This window comes from Spermophilus citellus (assembly GCF_964194105.1).
Source record: "Spermophilus citellus genome assembly, chromosome: 3".
Lineage (NCBI taxonomy): Eukaryota > Metazoa > Chordata > Mammalia > Rodentia > Sciuridae > Spermophilus > Spermophilus citellus.
The window spans coordinates 229,001,420-229,018,235 of NC_138184.1; the positions used below are offsets into that span (position 1 = coordinate 229,001,420).

Here is a 16,816-nt window from a genome sequence, read left to right on the forward strand (position 1 = left end):
ACTAGTATTGCACTAGGCCCCATTATTGTACTAGGTGCCAGTTTTGCCTTAGGCTTCGTATTGCAGTAAGTACCTGTATTTCACTAGATTCTGTATTATACTAAGTACCAGTACTACCCTAGGTACTGTGGATCACTGGGGAAAAAGAAAACCCTTCTGATTCTCCAGGATCCCCAGCCCTTTTTGTGTAGTTGATGTGGTTTGAGCCCCTTCTGTATGGTCTGTGTGGTTGGCGAGACCACACTCACCCTGTTAGACGGGCGGCGCCACGTCCTTGAGTCGCTAGGTGCAGGTTGGAACCTGCATTGTCAACGCCTGTGAGAGTTCTGCTCTTTTTTTCTGGAGTTCACTCCCCAGTACCTCTGTCCCCTCCAACTGGCCGCACTTAAGCGCACGGTGTTGGCTGTTAGTGATTGGAGCATCACCCGGAGCTGGGGCCAAGTGAGTCGGACGTCCATCTCCGCATATCACAGGGGCCTCATTGTGTCAGTGCGCGCCCAAATTGCACAGCTGCGGAAGGCTTCTGTCTGTAAGGACTGAGCCTTCTCTCCAAATTGCTTCAGTGACATTAATCATCTCAGCATGATTCCAGGTCCAGCCTTCACAATTTACAGATGGGAAGGGACCAGGCGACTAACTCTGGCCATGGAGGAGACCCCGGGCCAGCATTGTCCTTCCCAGCTCCCTGCAGCTGCAGCTGCCAGCCCTCAGCCCAGGGCACCCTCATGCACCCTCAGGTAACAAGACTGTCTCAGGCCCTTTTCTTCTAACAAGGTCCCAAATTAGGTAAGATCAACAGAAAGGCTCAGCAGGCCAGAGCTGGAGGACGAAGAGGCTGTCAGCGAGCAGGACGCCATCTTGAAAGGCAGTGGAATCTTCCAGCACTACGGTTTCTCTGCAGCTGCAAGCACGCCAGCCGGTGCCAGGACCCAGGACCAGGACGCGGGGAGGAGGACGAGGTCGCCGAGCAGCCCTGCCCCCGTCCTGCTGGCTGCCTACTGGCTGGCTGCAGCGTCGCTCTGGGCTCTCTTCTGGGCTGTGAGCTCTGTTCCGGTCTCTGTTTCTTCATCCCCTACCTGAGCTGCAGAGCTCCGGGGCGGACTGGCTTCTCTCTACTTTTCTTCAGTCCCATTCATCATCCCTGAGTTCAGGCCTTTTTTTTTTTTTTGCACCAATATGCACAGTTAAGTTGAAATTTTTAAAATGATTCCTTGAAGGGCCTCATGATTGTCCTCGGGAAAACAGACGCAGCTCTCGATGAGGTGGGACGTCGTCAGGGCCAGGGCCAGAGCCAGGAGCGCCTTCCTGCGCGTGTAGCTGCCCTCAGGTTTGGCCTGGCGAGTGCCCTGCATCCCCAGCTCCTGCTGAGAGCCAGGGCCGCCCCTGTGGTCAGAGCACCCCTGAACCCCAGGGGCTGCTCTTCAGCTGGGCCAGGGTGCAGCCTCGCGCATTTCCACACCTGGAGTTCAGGGTGTGAGCACATTCCCCTGCATCCAGCTGGCGTCTGCAGACTGGCCCCAGGCAAATTGGTCAAAAGCGTGAAGGGAGGGGCTGAAAGCAGTGGCCACTCCCCTGGGAGAGGCAGCCATCCTTCTGGGGAGCAGCACGGCCCGCCATACACCACTGCTCCCAGCCCTCTGCCCCTGACTCACGGGGGATCCTCTGAGTCCTGGGAGGAGGGGAGCAGACCCACCCATGGCCACTCACCACCAGGAAACCTGAGGCACCTTTGCAGAGGAGCCCATCCAGGGCAGGGGTGGACCCCTGTCTGTCCACCTGGTTCCTGAGGTGGCAGGTGCCCCAGTGCCTCCAAGGAGGCAGAGCAGGGACAGTGGAGGAGCTAGAACAGCGAATCACACGCGCCCCCTCCACCCCCTGTGCCCATCATTAGCAGCAGCAGCCCCAAAGCAGTGGCACTTGCAGGCTGACTCCAGGATCCAGGTGCTGTGCTGAGCAGTCAGACTCTCATTTAATCCTCACACAAGCCAACGAGGAGTGACCCTGCCCCACAGAGACGCAAACAGAGGTTCAGGGAGGTTAAGTGATTTGTCCAGAGCTTGAGAACGGCCACCGTGGGGACCCAGCCCACGTGAGTCAAGAAAGGCCACAGGACTCCTCTCAGAGTCGGAGGGGGCACGGGCGGCCCCAGTGCTGTCTCGCCTATGGGAATGTTCTGCTGCTTGCCACGCTGACCGGTGCACTCTGTGAAAGCAGGCCTGGGAGGTGGGGCCAAGAAGAGGGCACTGGATGCAGAGCCTGACCCTGAGTCCCAGACTTGTGCAGCCCTAGAGGCGGTGGACCCTCCCTGCCCCACTGCACCCACTTCCTCTCCCTCCTCTCTCACTCCGTCCTCCTCCTCCTGACTTACTGTTCTCCTCACACCATGCAATGTGTCCCCTAAACCACACAGCCCGAGCCTCAGTGCATCCACCAGGCCTGCAGCCATGGCCTCTGTGTTGGCCTCCTGTCGCTGTGCACCTAGCCCCGAGGATGACCTCTCTTTAAAAGAGGAAAGGTTTATTCCAGAGGTTTCAGCCCACTGTTGGGTGGACCCGGTGCCTCTGGGCCTGTGGCAGGTCAGCATGCCATGACGGGGGGGGGGGGGGGGGGGGGGCATAGTGGGAGGAGCCACCGTGGCACTTCCAGTGAGGATGTCCCAGCTCTACGCCTGCACCCGGGCCGGGCAGGAGGAGGGGAACTCTGGGGCAGCCTAGGGTACAGACGGGCCATGGAGTTAGCCGTGTCTGCGGCCTCAGCTGTTGGCCACTTGGGGAAGTATTCATGCCAATGGGCTTCCTGCCCTTAAGAATTTAAATGCATCACTTAAGACATACCTCAAAAAGGGTAGCATGGATCTCTGAGCGCTGCGTGAATTCAGGGGTTACTGACCCTAACCAATCCATAACTGGAGATTAGACTGGATCCTATTTATAATCCACCCATCTCTCTACTGGTTCCGTTAGTATTTATTGAGCACCTATTTGCAGGGCACTTGTCTTGGGCTGGGGCATGTCTGCCTTCCTCTGTCTCCCACTGTGCTGGGTACACAGGAAAATGAGCACACGCATATTGACATTGAAATGCTGCTTTCTATGCCTTTAGCCATGAAAGCTTAAGAGCCAGAAAAGCAATTTTTAACTTTATTCCCCCCCAAAGCTGTAGTCTTTAGGAAGCTTTTCAATCACTCAAAATAGCTTAGAAGATAAATGAGTAGAGTTTGCTGCACTAATTCACTCTTCAGATTTCCACATGATTTATGCCTTGTTTTGTTTATTGCTCAAATAAGCAAAATCAGAATGGAGTGCATGTTTATTCTGAGATATGCCAAGTCCCGATCATTTCATTCTTCCTGAATCATTTTTCACCAGTCCATCTCCACCCACAGGTGATCCCTCACCAGCCTGCTATGGATTCTTCAGAGTAAATGAATAAGTGAAAAGGGAGGGGAGTGGTGGAAGGGCACAGACCAGCCCGGGGCCTCCGCAGCCCGAGCTCTACCTGTCTCTCTCTCACGCACCACACACGCCGGAGCATGTCAGAACAGCCCAGTGCGTGGTGGAGATGGACTGTGGCTTGGACTACCTGGGGGGCGCTGCTGTGGTCCCCGAGGGAGGCTGGCCCGGGCTTGTCGGAGGGAGACTGGGTTCCACCAAGCAGGACTTCCTCAGGAGTCCCTGGGTCAGGACTCTTACTGAGAAGTCTGGAGACACCAGGTCTGTGTCTCCGCAGGAAATCAGCACAGCAGAGGGATGTCTGCACGCCAGGGTCTGCTGCAGCATTGTCCACAATAACCAGGGTGCAGGGTCAGCCCAGGGACAGGTCAGCAGAGGAAAGGATAAAGAAAATGTGGCACATGTGCCCAGTGGAGCATTATTCAGCCCTAAAGAAGAATGAAATCCTGCCATTCCAGCACAGTGGATGGAGGGGGCTGTTAAGTGGAGGGAGTCAGACACAGGAGACAAGGACCGTGGGAAGTTCTGTGTCACACGTCACAGAGCAGTGATTGCCAGAGGTTGGAAGGGGCAGAAGGCGGGGTGAGGGAGGCGGACTTGATCAGTGCCCGGTCCACGTGTGCAGACACCACTCTCAGCCCACTGATATTCTCGACCAGGGGCGGCTTCGCGGTTCCTGTGCTAACTGCCAGTGGTGGTCGGTGCTGGGGACGTCGTTCCTCGTCTCGTACAACGGGGATCCTTGTGGATCCTCCTCCTTCTGTTCTGGGTCGGTTCCAGTGATGTCTACTAGGCAGAAGGAACTGAGAAGACTGTTATTAGAGGTTCATCATTTAATAAATGATATTTCTGAAACAATGTCTGAGTGGGCAGCAGGTGGGCAGGGGCAGGTCGGAGGATGGGGACGCTGTGACAGAGGGTTGGTCATTCTGTTTCTCTGTGTGTGGGTGACAGAATGGCCTCGGGGAAGGGGAGGAGTGAGGAGGCACACAGGCCCAGCCGCAGAGGCTGTTCACGGGCCTGGATGCGAACCCTTCATGGAGGGAAGCCTCCGGCCAGGCAGGAGGTGGCACTTGTAGGGCAGGCAGGACTGTGGCACGTGGGAAGGCCATGTTGGCAGGAGCCAATGGGCAGGGAGGTCAGGTGGAGCGCGGGGGAGCCCTTTCCATGACGCTGTGCAAACCCAGGGAGGTGCTCAGCGGCGGAGTGCGCCCAAGGGAACCAGGCATTCCTGAGCGATCCCGTGTCAGACTGGCTCGTCATCGTCCCCAGTGCACTGCGGAGGCGCCCGTAGATGATTCAGGAGACCCAGGGTGGGGGGAGGGGATGCATGGAAACCGTACTTTGTTCAGAGTTTCTGTAAAAACTGTTTTTAAAAAATAGAGCCTGCTGGGCACAGTGGCACAAGCCTGTGATCCCAGTGACTCGGGAGGCTGAGGCAGGAGGATCCTGAGTTCAAAGCCAGCCTCAGCAAAAGCCAGGTGCTAAGCAACTCAGTGAGACTCTGTCTCAATCAAACACAAAATAGGGCTGGGGATGTGGCTCAGTGGTCAGGTGCCCCTGAGTTCTATCCCTGGTACCAAAAATAATAATAATTAAAATTTTTAAAAAGCCTATTAACTTAATAAAGATGTCCCAAGAAGGCTAGTGGAAAGGAAAGGCCACGGTGGCCCACTTGGGGACAGGAAGCCCTGGCTTGGACAGAGAGGGGCCAGGAGGAAGGACAGGCAGCACAGTGTGGGAGAGCGAGCAGAGCAGGGCCTGGCAGCGGGTCCTGGAGAAGCCCGGGCTGGGCGCGTGCAGAGGTTGGCTGAGGTGAGGCCAAGGAGGGGGAGCTGGGAGGCGGCACATGTGGCCACCGCAGAGGGAAGCGGTGACGGTCCTGGGACCCTCAGCCTCCTGCCGTGGCCACTGGGGCCACCCCAGGGCCGCAGAGCAGGGCCTGCCTGGGTAGCACCCCCCGGACAAGCAGAGGACTGGCAGCCGTCCCTCCTGCAGGCTTTCCTTCCTGAGACACGATCCAGTGGGACCCCAGCCCGCCCCCTCTGATCCCCGACGCAGAGACTGAAGCCTTGTGTTCACGGCTGGATTCCTCGGGGCGAGGGGCAGCAGGGCGGGGACCCCTGCCCACCGCAGTGTGAGGCTGGCCCTGCAGGCCCTGGGGCTGTCTGCCCCTCAGATGCCGGTTCCCAGGAGGGAGCCTCCCGGGTCAGGGTGCGTGGCCGTGAGCCCCTGCTCACCGCAGACGCTCAGAACAGTCTGACAAAGCGGTGGCAGCGGGGTCCAGCCGTCGCCTGCTGCCTCCTCTGCCCTCGGGGCCTGGAAACCCCACGGGGCAGGCCGAGGTGGGCCGGGCTGGCCTCCGGACCTGGCTGAGAGCCGCCCTCACCCCAGGTGGCTCCAGTCTTCAGAGGCGGGTGTCCAGTGCCCACGCTGTGCCAGAGGTGGTCACTTCTGCTGCCAAGACGGCGGGGTGTCGAGAGGGAGGGACCCACTCTTCACCGTCTCCATGACAGGCCTCAGAGCCCACGAGACAGAAGGTGGGGACAGGATTTGACTTTTTATTCTGGACAATTCTAGACTCTATAAAAGGCTGCCCTCGGGGTGTGGAGGTGGCTTGTCCCCCGGGGCGCCCTCCCACCTCCGCCAGGCCCCTCCCCCGTCCCAGGACCCCATGGCCCTCGCACCATCCGCCCCCTCCCCCGTCCCCCTGGTCCTCCAGGACCCCATGACTTTCAGAGAGAACTGGTCAGTCACTCTGAAGAGTGGCCCTCAGTTTGGGTTCTCAGGTGTCTCCCGTGTGTGGGGGAGGGGGTGTTTGGGTCGGCGCCTCTGTCCTTCCCAGGGCGTCCCGTGACAGCCGCTTGGCTCCTGGTGGCTGGCTTGTGGGACGTCTCTGCCTGGCAGTTGCCAGGGGTCTTGGGGAAAGGCTGAGACGGAGCCGACCTCTGATTCCAGCCTCCACCAGGGGCCCGGCCTCTGTGCTGGTAGCGGGAGGGACTGGGTGGCCATCGCCCCTCGCGCTCACTCACCTACAGGAGGACGGTGCTCTCCTGCCCGTGGCTGGCGTGGCCACTTGTCCAGGTTGGAGTGAACGCGGGATGCCTGCTCCAAGGTCAGGCCCCTACTGTGAAGGTCACTGTCCTTCCAGGGTTGGACTTGGCTGTTGGGAATCCCTTCGCTCAGCAGCGCATTCTTTCTCCCATCCCGTTGGAGTGCCTCCTCATTTTCTGACCCACAAGACGCCCAGCGCCTCCTGCACCTCCCCTGCCTCCCGTGCACCTGCCCAGGGGCCTGCCTCCTCGTACTGGATGAGGGTGTTTAGAGACCAAGGTCTGGTCCTCCACGGTGCTCATTGCTCAGGTGTCCCTGCTTCTCGGCCTCGTGGAGGGCGGCACAGGGACAGGTGTGTACCTTAACACAGGGACACGTGTGTGTGGAATCTAGCTGTACGTGCATTAAACACCATCTGTTTACCCGGATACCTCTTACTCGGGCAACCTGCGCCTCCCCTCGGAGTTTCCCTCCCGCCGTCAGAAGGTCCACCGTGGCCTCCGCGCTTCCCTGGTGGTGGGATTCTCGGGTTCAGACATTTGGTTTCAGATTTGAAAACCCCACCCCTGAGAGCAGCACGTTTGCTCCCTTGACTGTAGATCTATCCACGGTTCTTCTCATCTGCAGTGTCACGGTGCCCCGTCAAGATCTGCCTCCCCGAGTGGCCCGTGGCCGGCCATTGCTGCCGGGGCCCTTCAGCGTGGTTTTGCAGGACACCTTCTGTACAGTGTTGGGTCACCCTCTGTCGGACCCACCCTCCCAGCCTCTGCTCTCTGCCACCCTCCTGCCACCTTAGTACTCCCTAAGAGAGAAGGATGCTGTGTAGTTTATCCAACCACATATTGTTTCCAATGTTTATAAAGAAAAATGAAGTTGGATGACCATAACTCTCTGTGCTCTTGTGCTGTTGGAGGTGTACCCTCCTGGATGTGTCCCTCCAACACGAGCTCACCAACCCTGTGAGCAGCAAGTTATGAGAGAGCCTGTTCCCCTGCAGCCTCGCCAGCACCATGTGACATTCTTCTCTGTGCCCCTCTTTCTCTGGCCAGTCTTATAGGGGAGAAATATATGGTTTGATTTCTGCTTCTCTAATTCTATGGGTGCTTCTTCATGTTTGACGGTCATTTTTCTTTCTTTTTTGTGGATTGTGTGTTCCTGCTTTGTTCTCAGATTTTTATCATGTTTGCCTTTTGTGTCCTCCATTTTTGGAGGCCCCCTTGGAGACCTCTAAGTATTTGGGGCATTAGTGACTTTTGGCATGTGCTATGAACATTCCCAGCGCATCAGTCTGCTCTTGTTTACGATGTTTTTTTCCATGCAAAATTTTCAGTGTTTCATATAGTCAGACCCATCAGTCCATCTTGCCTCTAGGTTCTGAATCGCCCTTAGAAATAGCTCCTCTACACCAAGCTCCCAGGATGTCCCCCACGTTTATGAAAAAGACATTTGAAGCACAGAAAAGTCAGGGTTCTTAGTAATCTATCTGCAACCTGCAGTGACCAGCCCCTCTGCCAGGTGCCCCAGGGCCACCTGGCCAGGCGCCTCCCCTTATCTGGGACCCCTCCAAGCCCAGGAACCTAGGGAAGATTTCCCAAGACTTTGCCTCCTGCGTGGTTTTTGTTCATGTGTTTCTTTGTTTTGTTCTGTACATTGGTCCGCGGTGAGTTCAGAGTTCTCTCCTGATTCCTGCCCCTTCCTTACCTGCTTCACCCTCCTTCACCTCTTGCCTCATCCTTTGTTCACACCACCCCTAACACCCAGCATCCTCTTTTCTCAAAGACCATTCCACCATTTTCTCTGGGGATGAATGAGCGCAGTCACAGCCCCAGCTTCAGCTAAGGAAATACGATGTCAAGGCAGAGTGCCCACTGCGTGCCTGCCGGTGCAGCGGGAGCAGGTGCCACTCCTCCCGTGTCATCCAGAGCAAATGCAGAGTCATCTTTTCCGCATGTTGAAGGCAGCAGTCGAGAGAAAAAGCACCGAGATGCTGAATACTTGCGATGTTATTAGGGATTGTTTGTTTTTTTAAAATTTCCTGTAACCTACATTCATCATGACCTTTAAGGACAGGGAGAAGACTCTGTTGCCATGGTATTTTGCGTATCAGTGAATGAAGAATGAAACATTTTAGTGATGTTTGATAGGGCAAAACCTTCCGGTCCCCCTTCTCTCCCCTGCCTCTGTCCCCCCTCTTCCTCTCTGAGAGTTCCACCCAGAGCACCCCGTCCTGAGACACGGTTTTTAGACAGTCAGAATGACCTGGAATTGTGCCTAGGAAGGACGGCTGTCAGGAGGGCCCGAGGCGACAGTGTGGCTGGGAGAGACACGCAGGGCTGTGTGTGTCCGGGCTTGGCCTTGACCATCCTGGGTATTTTAAAAACTGGTCGGTAGACCTCTCTGCAGGTTTTCTCTGGGTGGATATTGGGGTTGGGGTTGAAGGAGGGTGACCTGTCACCGCCGTGTAAACGTGTGCCGTGCAGCTCCTCGGGCGTGGGCCAGACATGGCATCTGAGACGCAGAGGAAGCTCCTGGAGTCCGCGCCTCGGGAGGGGAGGAGGAGGAGCTGGAGGGTGAAAACCAAGGCATGGTCAACTCCTGGTTCCCACTGTGTCTGTGTTTCTGTCTGTCTGTGTCTCCAGAGACCCTCAGAGTCTGGACCCTCCGGAGGTGAGCAACGCGAAGCTTCAGTACGCAGGATGGGGTCCCAAAGGCCAGCAGCTGGTAAGAGTCGCGAGCAGTCGCACGTCTGATCCTGACGGGGTGTTCCAGGGTGAGCGGATGACCGCATGTGGTTGGCGTGTGAGTGAGTGTGCGGGTCCAGCTGGGCTTGGTGCCCAGGCCGTGTCAGTGTGGGAGGCAGGCTCACAGAACTGGACTGGCCTCTCTCCTGGTTCCCTGGATCCCCTCAGCAGAGCCCACCTTACCCGTACCTAGAGGCTCCACAGGGTGGCCTCCTGAGGAGGAGGCCGTGAGTTGTCAGGCATCCTCTCGTTCTCTTCTCCCCTGGAGAAGCCCCCAGCCCCTCAGCCCCCCAGCCCCTTGGCTTCACATCCTGGATCCACTCATACTGGCAAAGCTGGTGTTGCAGAGTCTGCAGCTGGTAGCACGGCGTGGTGGAAAGGCCCAGCAGTGCTGTGAGTAGGGTCCAGGCCTGGACGCTGTCCCCCACAGCCCCTGGGCCACTGGCTGGGCTGCAGCCTACAGTGAGCAGCCTCTGATCAGGCGAGGGATGTGATGGCTGGACCCCCCCTCACCGACTCTCACACCAGGGGTGTCTGCAAGCCCCGCCCACTGCACAGAGGGACCCTTGCCCTTCCAGGGGCCCCTCGGCCGGCAGGACAGGCCACTGGGCTGACTCAAGTTGGCAGTGTCATTCTTAAAGCTCTTGAATCTCTAAAAACGACTTCAGAACAAAATGGGTGCTGACTTCTCTGCAGGGCCCCACCCCCCGAGCCCCGCACACGCTGCCAGGCAGCCCGCTCTGGGGTCCCTCTCCTCCCACTGTTTGTCCCAGACGCTGCCCGTGGCTGTAGACAGCCCGGTCCTCTGCTGGGCACTGCCCTCTTCACCTGGGTCCTCTGACGTGCCTGGACTGGTGCCTGTGCTATTCTTTGAGGTAAAGAATGAAAGCATGGACAGACTGGCTCATCGATTAACATCTTGCCTAAACCACGAAGCCTGAAGTAATCCCAGAGAGGCAAGTAGAACTTGGGACAGACGCCAGGATGGCCCTAATGGTGCGGGAAGTCCCCTTCCTTCCCACTCCAAGGAGACCAGTGTCACTGAGTACCAAGTGCTAATGTTGGACCGAGTACCAAGGTGCTAGTTGGTACTAGTTGCTAGTGCTAGTTGGAGGTTTTGAGTTTTAAACTTACCTGGCCTTTGGGGTTTTATTAGGCATCCTTATACTGCATTTAAGAGGCAGCGGGATGTGTTACAAGAGTGTCCGGGCGCTGAGCAGGGGCCTGTGGCCAGGAGTCCAGGCCTTGCAGCCTGAAGGCTCCCCCCACAGCCGTCCCCCATGCTGTCCTGACACACACCAGACAGGACGGCAGGAGTCAGGGGGCGTGGCTGCGCCCCAGCAAGTCCTGTCACGCAAGGTGGGAGGACCTGGGCGGCTGGTCCACTGACTGACCCTGGCCTTGGATCTTGTCCTCTGTGGGGCCTCCTCCCCTGGGAAGGCCTGGCCCAGGGCCACTGCCCTGATGACGGGAGCACTGAGCCTGCTCCGTCTGCAGATGAAACCTGTGATCGAGAGCAGGCCTCCAACTCTGGTCTCCAGAGTGACGGCAAGCAGCGAATCCCTGGTGGCCGCTCTATTTTGGAAAGTCAGTGTTGCTCCCCAAGTCGATCTGCTCTCATGGTGATGAGCCAGGCCTGAGTGGGTGATTCTCCTCAGGGAGCAGACAGCTCAGCTGCAGTCAAAGTCCCCAGGGACTTTCAGAGGCCACAGCCTCCTCGTGCTGAGTGAGTGACTTCAGCCTTTGGCCCTGCCCTGTGAGTCCCAAGAGCCGGCTCAGGGCACGCCCTTCTGGTGCCTCTACGCAGTGCCTGGGGAGGCTCCTACCCCCAGGTGAGCTTGTCCAACCTTCAGGTTGTGCCAGGGGTGGAGAGGCCTCCTGAGGGGCCGTGCCTGCCGGAGGACGGGAGGAACGGGCGCAGGGGCCTCGCGGGGCAGTCGGCCTCTGGCCCGTGCGGGTCTGTGGTGGCACTTGTTCTCGCTGGTGACCAGATGGCCACTCACTCGGCTTGCTAGAGGCCCAGGAGGTGACGCTGTCGGCGGAGCCTGGAGAGGAGAATGACGTGGCAGGTTACACAGTGCAGATGAGAAACAGCCCCCTCCGCCCTCAGCCACCCTGCGTGGGCACAAGGCCCGACGTTCAGAACAGCTCCAGAGGCGTTCTGCACGCTGCGTCTCCCTTCCTTGTCTCCTCTTTGTGCGCCTGTGTGAGCTGGGGACCCAGGTGCCTGGTCCTTGTCCTTGGCCTCCTGGAGTCCTGCCTCCCATGAGTGACTTCATGTGGCCGTCCTGCTCCCTGCGTCACGACTCCATCCTTTGGCATAGAAACAGCGCTTCATGCCCTGGCGTCTCTTCTGCTGGAGACGGTTAACGGGACAGACCAACCTGGAGGACGGGGCAGTGGCCTCCTCTGTCTTGGGACGCACGTGGAGAAAGCCCCTGGGGCCTCTGCAGCCCGTGAGCGAGGCCCAGCGGGTCTGTGGTGGCACTGTTCAGGGGAACAGATGTGAACTTGCCGCATGGTATTATTTACCCTTTGGAAATGAGAATGATGGACATTTTTGCAGAGAAGGCCACACGGCACAGACAGCATTAGGGACTCAAGGCTGGGCTCCTCCGGAACACTCAGACCTCAGAGGCAGACAGAACGGCCTCTCTGGCTGGCTGGCCACCTGATGCTGATGAACGCGCAGCTTTGGGAAGCACACTTAATAAGTCCTTTGGGGGAAATTCAACAGCTCAGAAAGTGAAAAATGAAGAGCAAGGGGAGGAGGTACCCAGGAACCTGCCATCTCCCGAGGAGCAGGAGGCCCATGGCAGCTGTGGTGGGGTGAGCGAGGGAAGCCACCTGCGTATGATCTCCCAGGGCATGAAAGGCCACCATGATGTCCTGAGACAGGAAGAGACAGTTAAGCATTGTTTACCCAGACCAGAGGCTGCAGGCCAGACATCAGGAAGAACTGCCTTGCTGATACGGCAGTTAGACCTGGAACAGTCTTCCAGGGAAATCATGGGTCCCGGGAGCTGGGAGTCAGCATTGAAACCCTGTGTCTCTAAATGGTTAAGATGGTGCTGTCCTGGGGTCTGAGAAGGACACCCTGGATGCCCACATGTTCCCAGCACCCAGAGCTCTCTGGAATGTCATGGCGATGGCCAGCAGCAGGGCCGGTCAGCCAGCTAAGGTGAAGCCCCGAAGGCCATCCCTGGAGTAACCTGTGTGTCTCACCTTCTCCCGCCTGTCTGTTCCCTGTTTTGAACACTCGCACCTCTGGAGACAGGTGGCTGCGCTTCCTGCCCTTGGCCTGGCTCTCTCAGGGCCACCCTCAGAGTGGCCCTAGCCCTTCCACCCATCATCTTCATGCACTCTGAAGCTGGTGTGGCCCATCACCGTGGGCCCTGGGCGGTGGGACCTGGCCATGTGTGATGCTCTCCTTTTTAACCAAGACCTTGGGCCTGGGAAGGCACCACAGTCCAGGCTGCCACGAAGCACAGACAGAAGGGTCCAGTGGGCAGCACCACCGCATCTGCACTCAGCCCGGGCAGCTTCTGTGATCAGCAGCCTCCTGTGGCAGCCACCAGGGGGACGAGAAGCGGGACAAGCCCTGCCCCCTGGGCAGCCTTCCTGGGGCACCAATGCTCAGACAGATCTACATTGGAGACAGCAGGGCAGGGAGCATCGTACTAAGGTTGACAAATCTGGCAAGGGGGAGAGAGCTCTGTTTCCAGCGAGAGGAGAGTATTTAGTGAAATGTCCTATGCCTGCCGAGGACCAGACTCGAGTGACGTCCATTAATGACTTATAAAGGCTTCTGATCAATTTGGGTTAATTTGGTATTCATTGTAAAAACATTCGTTACGGGCACTGAAGTCCATGACAGTAGCCAAGAAATTAATATCCAGGGATGGAAATCGCCCTACGTGTCCCCAGATAATGGATGGAGACAGTTCGGTGAGTGATTTACTAGCCCTACCAAGGGCCCTTCAGAGGCAGCGCGACGTGTTCTGCTGCAGGGCTCTGCGGGGCTAAATCAGCTTCACATCCCTGCACTCAAGTAAATAAGCCACGTTTTTGGTAATTAACCTGAAGGATGGGGTCGCATAGCAGCGACCGGATGATCAGTTAAAGAACTAGGAGTCAGGAAATGGCTGCAGAAGCTCCTTCCTGCTGCCAACCATCTCTCTGAAGATGCAGGGATTCAGAAGACAAAAGCTGAGTCGTAAGAGTGGTCATGGAAAACGGCATGGAGGTTCTGGGAGTTTGAAAAGACAGCTACCGTACAACCAGCAGGCCCCCTCCTGGGCACGTATCCAAGGAAATAAAATCGATGCGTTGAAGACACAGCTACACCTCCGTGTTCACTGTAGCACAATACAAAACAGCCAGGAAACGGGATCCCCCTGAGTGTGCACCAGTGGACATGTGGATAAAGAAATCGTGCCCCCCACACACAGTGGAATACTGTTCATCCGTGAAAAGGAATGAAAGCCCATCATTTGTGACAACATGGATGGGACCAGAAGACATGGTTTTAAGTGAGATCAGCCAGGCACAGAGAGACAAGAACTGCGCAGCCTCACTCCCAGGGAGAAGCAGGATGCTGTCTCCAGAGGTGGAAGTCAGAGAAGCTGAGAGTGGGATGCTGTCTCCAGAGGCTGGGAGGGATGGGGACAAGGTGGTCGGCAGTCTCGTCTTAATGAGACCCCAGGAGTAAGGCTGGTGGGCACTGAGCGACTGTGAGGCACTGGACACACCAAGAAGCCAGGAGAAAGGATTCGGCATAGATTCACCACAAGGAAATGACCAGGGTTCCAGGAGACAGATTCGCTCACCCCAATTTGAACACTGCACAATACACACATATATCAAAACCTCACAAGGTGCCCCACCTGCAGGTACAGGTGTGTGCATCCATTAAAAATAAATTTCAAAAAATGCCCCTTCAAAAATATGGCTAGGAGGACTAGAAGAACGTGGAACACATGTGAGGACTCGAGATAAACTGCTGGGTGTGCATTTGTGTGTGGGAAAGGATTGGACTCCTGTATTCATCAAAATAATTATTTCGCTGGTCAGGCTGTGGGCATTTCCCTGTTTCTAAAAGTTCTTGGATGCAGCAACATTGTATTTCCATTTAAAATTGAAAGGAGTGGAAAATTTATTGGCAGATATGAGATGTAGGACTTCACTCAGTCGGCCCCTGCTCGGTCGCCTCGTGGGGAAGATGCTCGTGAAGGACCAGCACCCACCCTCAGGGTCTTTCATGGCACGGGTCCTGGGCTCTTCCCAGCTCGGCTACAGACCCTTGAGGGCTTTTCTGGAACTCAGTCTTTTCTCATTAATATAATTTATTCTTTGTACCAGGGATTGAGCTCGGGGCACTTGACTACTGAGCCACATCCCCAGCCCTAGTTTGGATTTTATTTAGACACAGGGTCTCACCAAGTCACTTGGCACCTTGCTGTTGCTGAGGCTGGCTCTGAACTTGCGATCCTCCTGCCTCAGCCTCCCAAGCCTCTGGGATTTCAGGTGTGCTCCACCATGCCCAGCTCATAGAATTTTTAATTAACAAATCCTAGTTATATGTACTTATGAGGTACAAGGTGATGTATATTTAAAAATAACTAAGATTTATTTCAAACATCTTAACTCAAAAAAAAAAAAGTGATAATGGAACTCACCATTAAGCCTGAGCAAAATTAAGGAAAAGTATTTTGGGGCTGGAAACAGAGCCTGCCTGGCTGTCCACCAGGTCTGTGAGGGTCAGTCTCTCCTTTCCCTTGCCAGAGCTCCCTAAATGTGATTGCCACCAAAGCAGGGATTATTTCTGATGAGGAATCAGATTTAGAAGGGAGCCCTACATCAGCCTCACAGTATTGGGTTAGATAATTCCAGGATGATCTATCAAAGCGAGTTCATAAGCAGGACTGGGTTCTGCATTAAGGAGGAGTGCATTTACTGATAGGCTCTTGAGCCAGCGTAGCAAGGCAGCTATACATCAAAATAGCCCTGCACATGTCTGGGCGGGGAGAGCCAGAGTGGCCTCTGCAGCCACAGAGGAAGCAGGCCTGGACATTTAGAAGTTTCCAGGGTTAGAGGTGGGCAGGCAGCTCTGCTGTCTGCTGCTCTTTCTCCTGGGTGCACATAACGGTCCTTTGTAGATTATGGAATTCTCCCATTTGCGGGGAGGGAACACCTTCAAAATAATTCCTGCAAAGTTTCACAATTGGCAGGAATCAGCCTCAAGGCTCTGTCTCCTCTGCTGTGCAGAATGACCGTGCCTTTTTGTTCACGAAAGTGCTGAAGTGTTGTCGGCCCCACTTACTGTAGCAGTTAATCTTATGCTTCTTTGTTTTATTATTCAACTCATTCGCTTTTGAATAACTTTATTTCCCAGACTGTTCAAGGACAAAGAGTGTTTCTCATTATGTTTTTATCTTCCATGGCCTATTGCTCAGTATTGAGCAGAATATAGGTTCTCAACAAATACTTGTTAAATGAATGATATCCAGGAGGAAAAGTAAAATTAAATGTCAGATTTATGGATGTAATGTTCAAAATCCATGGAAATTGGAAAAACTTGATGTCCTAACCTAAAAGATTTAAGATGGAACAACTTGTCGGGGGTTGATTAAGTCAGCTGTTCAGATGGAGCAACTCGAGGTTCTTGAGCCAGACATTTTTCCTTAAAAGGTTTGCTGTGCTACAAAAGGTCTTAAAGATGTGAATTCTCACTCTGAAGACTGTTGAGAGTGGGCTGAGCTGAGCAGAACGATAGGGTCAGAAGCCCCTGGCTTGCCATGGGAGTGCAAGGGTGAAGGGCCTGTTTGGTCCCAGGCACCCCGGGAGACGTGGTTCTTAATGTCACAAGGACGAGCCAGACCTCATGGGCTGCTGTTCATATGCACCCTCCAGCCTGGAACTGAGACTGACCCTCATGAAGTCCCCTCAGAGGTGAGGTCTGGTCCCCTAGGACTGAGGTGGGGCTGGGCACCAGGAGCCCAGGGACCCTGCTCTGCACTCACATTGGAGTGTCACTGGCATGGGTGTCTGCAGTCACCTGGACTCTGTGGCCTCTTTAATAAACTTGGGAGCTTCTCAACAACTCCAGTGTCGTGACAAAACAAAGCCCATGTGAGATTGTTTTGAGTAGTAAGGCCTGTAACAAAGACGTGTTTTACACAAGAGCACCATGGTTCAAAGCGTCCCGGGGAAGCTCCCCTCTCACATCAGCCGGCAGTGTCAGCCGAGCTGCCGTCTGCACAGGTCCTGGCCGATTCATGCATTCTACCCAAAGTTCAGTTCAGGATATTTCAAAACTGGTTTGTTTTCTTTTTCTTCTAACCCTGGGTGAGGAGTCAGTGTCTGTATCCACCCATGATTTATGCAATATCAACCATTTTAGTGTAATTTTCTCCCATCAAGCCATAAGCCATCACATATACTGAAGTGACAGCCTGTTGCAGCAGAAGCACTGGATTCCAGACAGAGGGTCCCACTGGGTGGCTGTATAGGTCAGGACAAATAACCAATAACTGCCACCCTTGATTCAGGTCTTTCAGTGTCTAGCCT

General features: G+C 55.6%; 1 protein-coding gene across 3 annotated transcripts in view; it reads left to right on the forward strand.

Annotated features, from left to right (window-relative positions):
* Positions 1 to 16,816, forward strand: part of DPP6 (dipeptidyl peptidase like 6) — a gene marked incomplete at its 5' end in the record, with an annotated part of 757,264 nt that overhangs the window by 591,915 nt on the left and 148,533 nt on the right. For all 3 annotated transcript variants that reach the window (XM_081284194.1, XM_081284192.1, XM_081284193.1), the window contains one exon: positions 9,146 to 9,227. In XM_081284194.1, the coding sequence (XP_081140320.1) occupies positions 9,146 to 9,227 (82 nt within the window). The remainder of the gene's footprint in view (positions 1 to 9,145; positions 9,228 to 16,816) is intronic.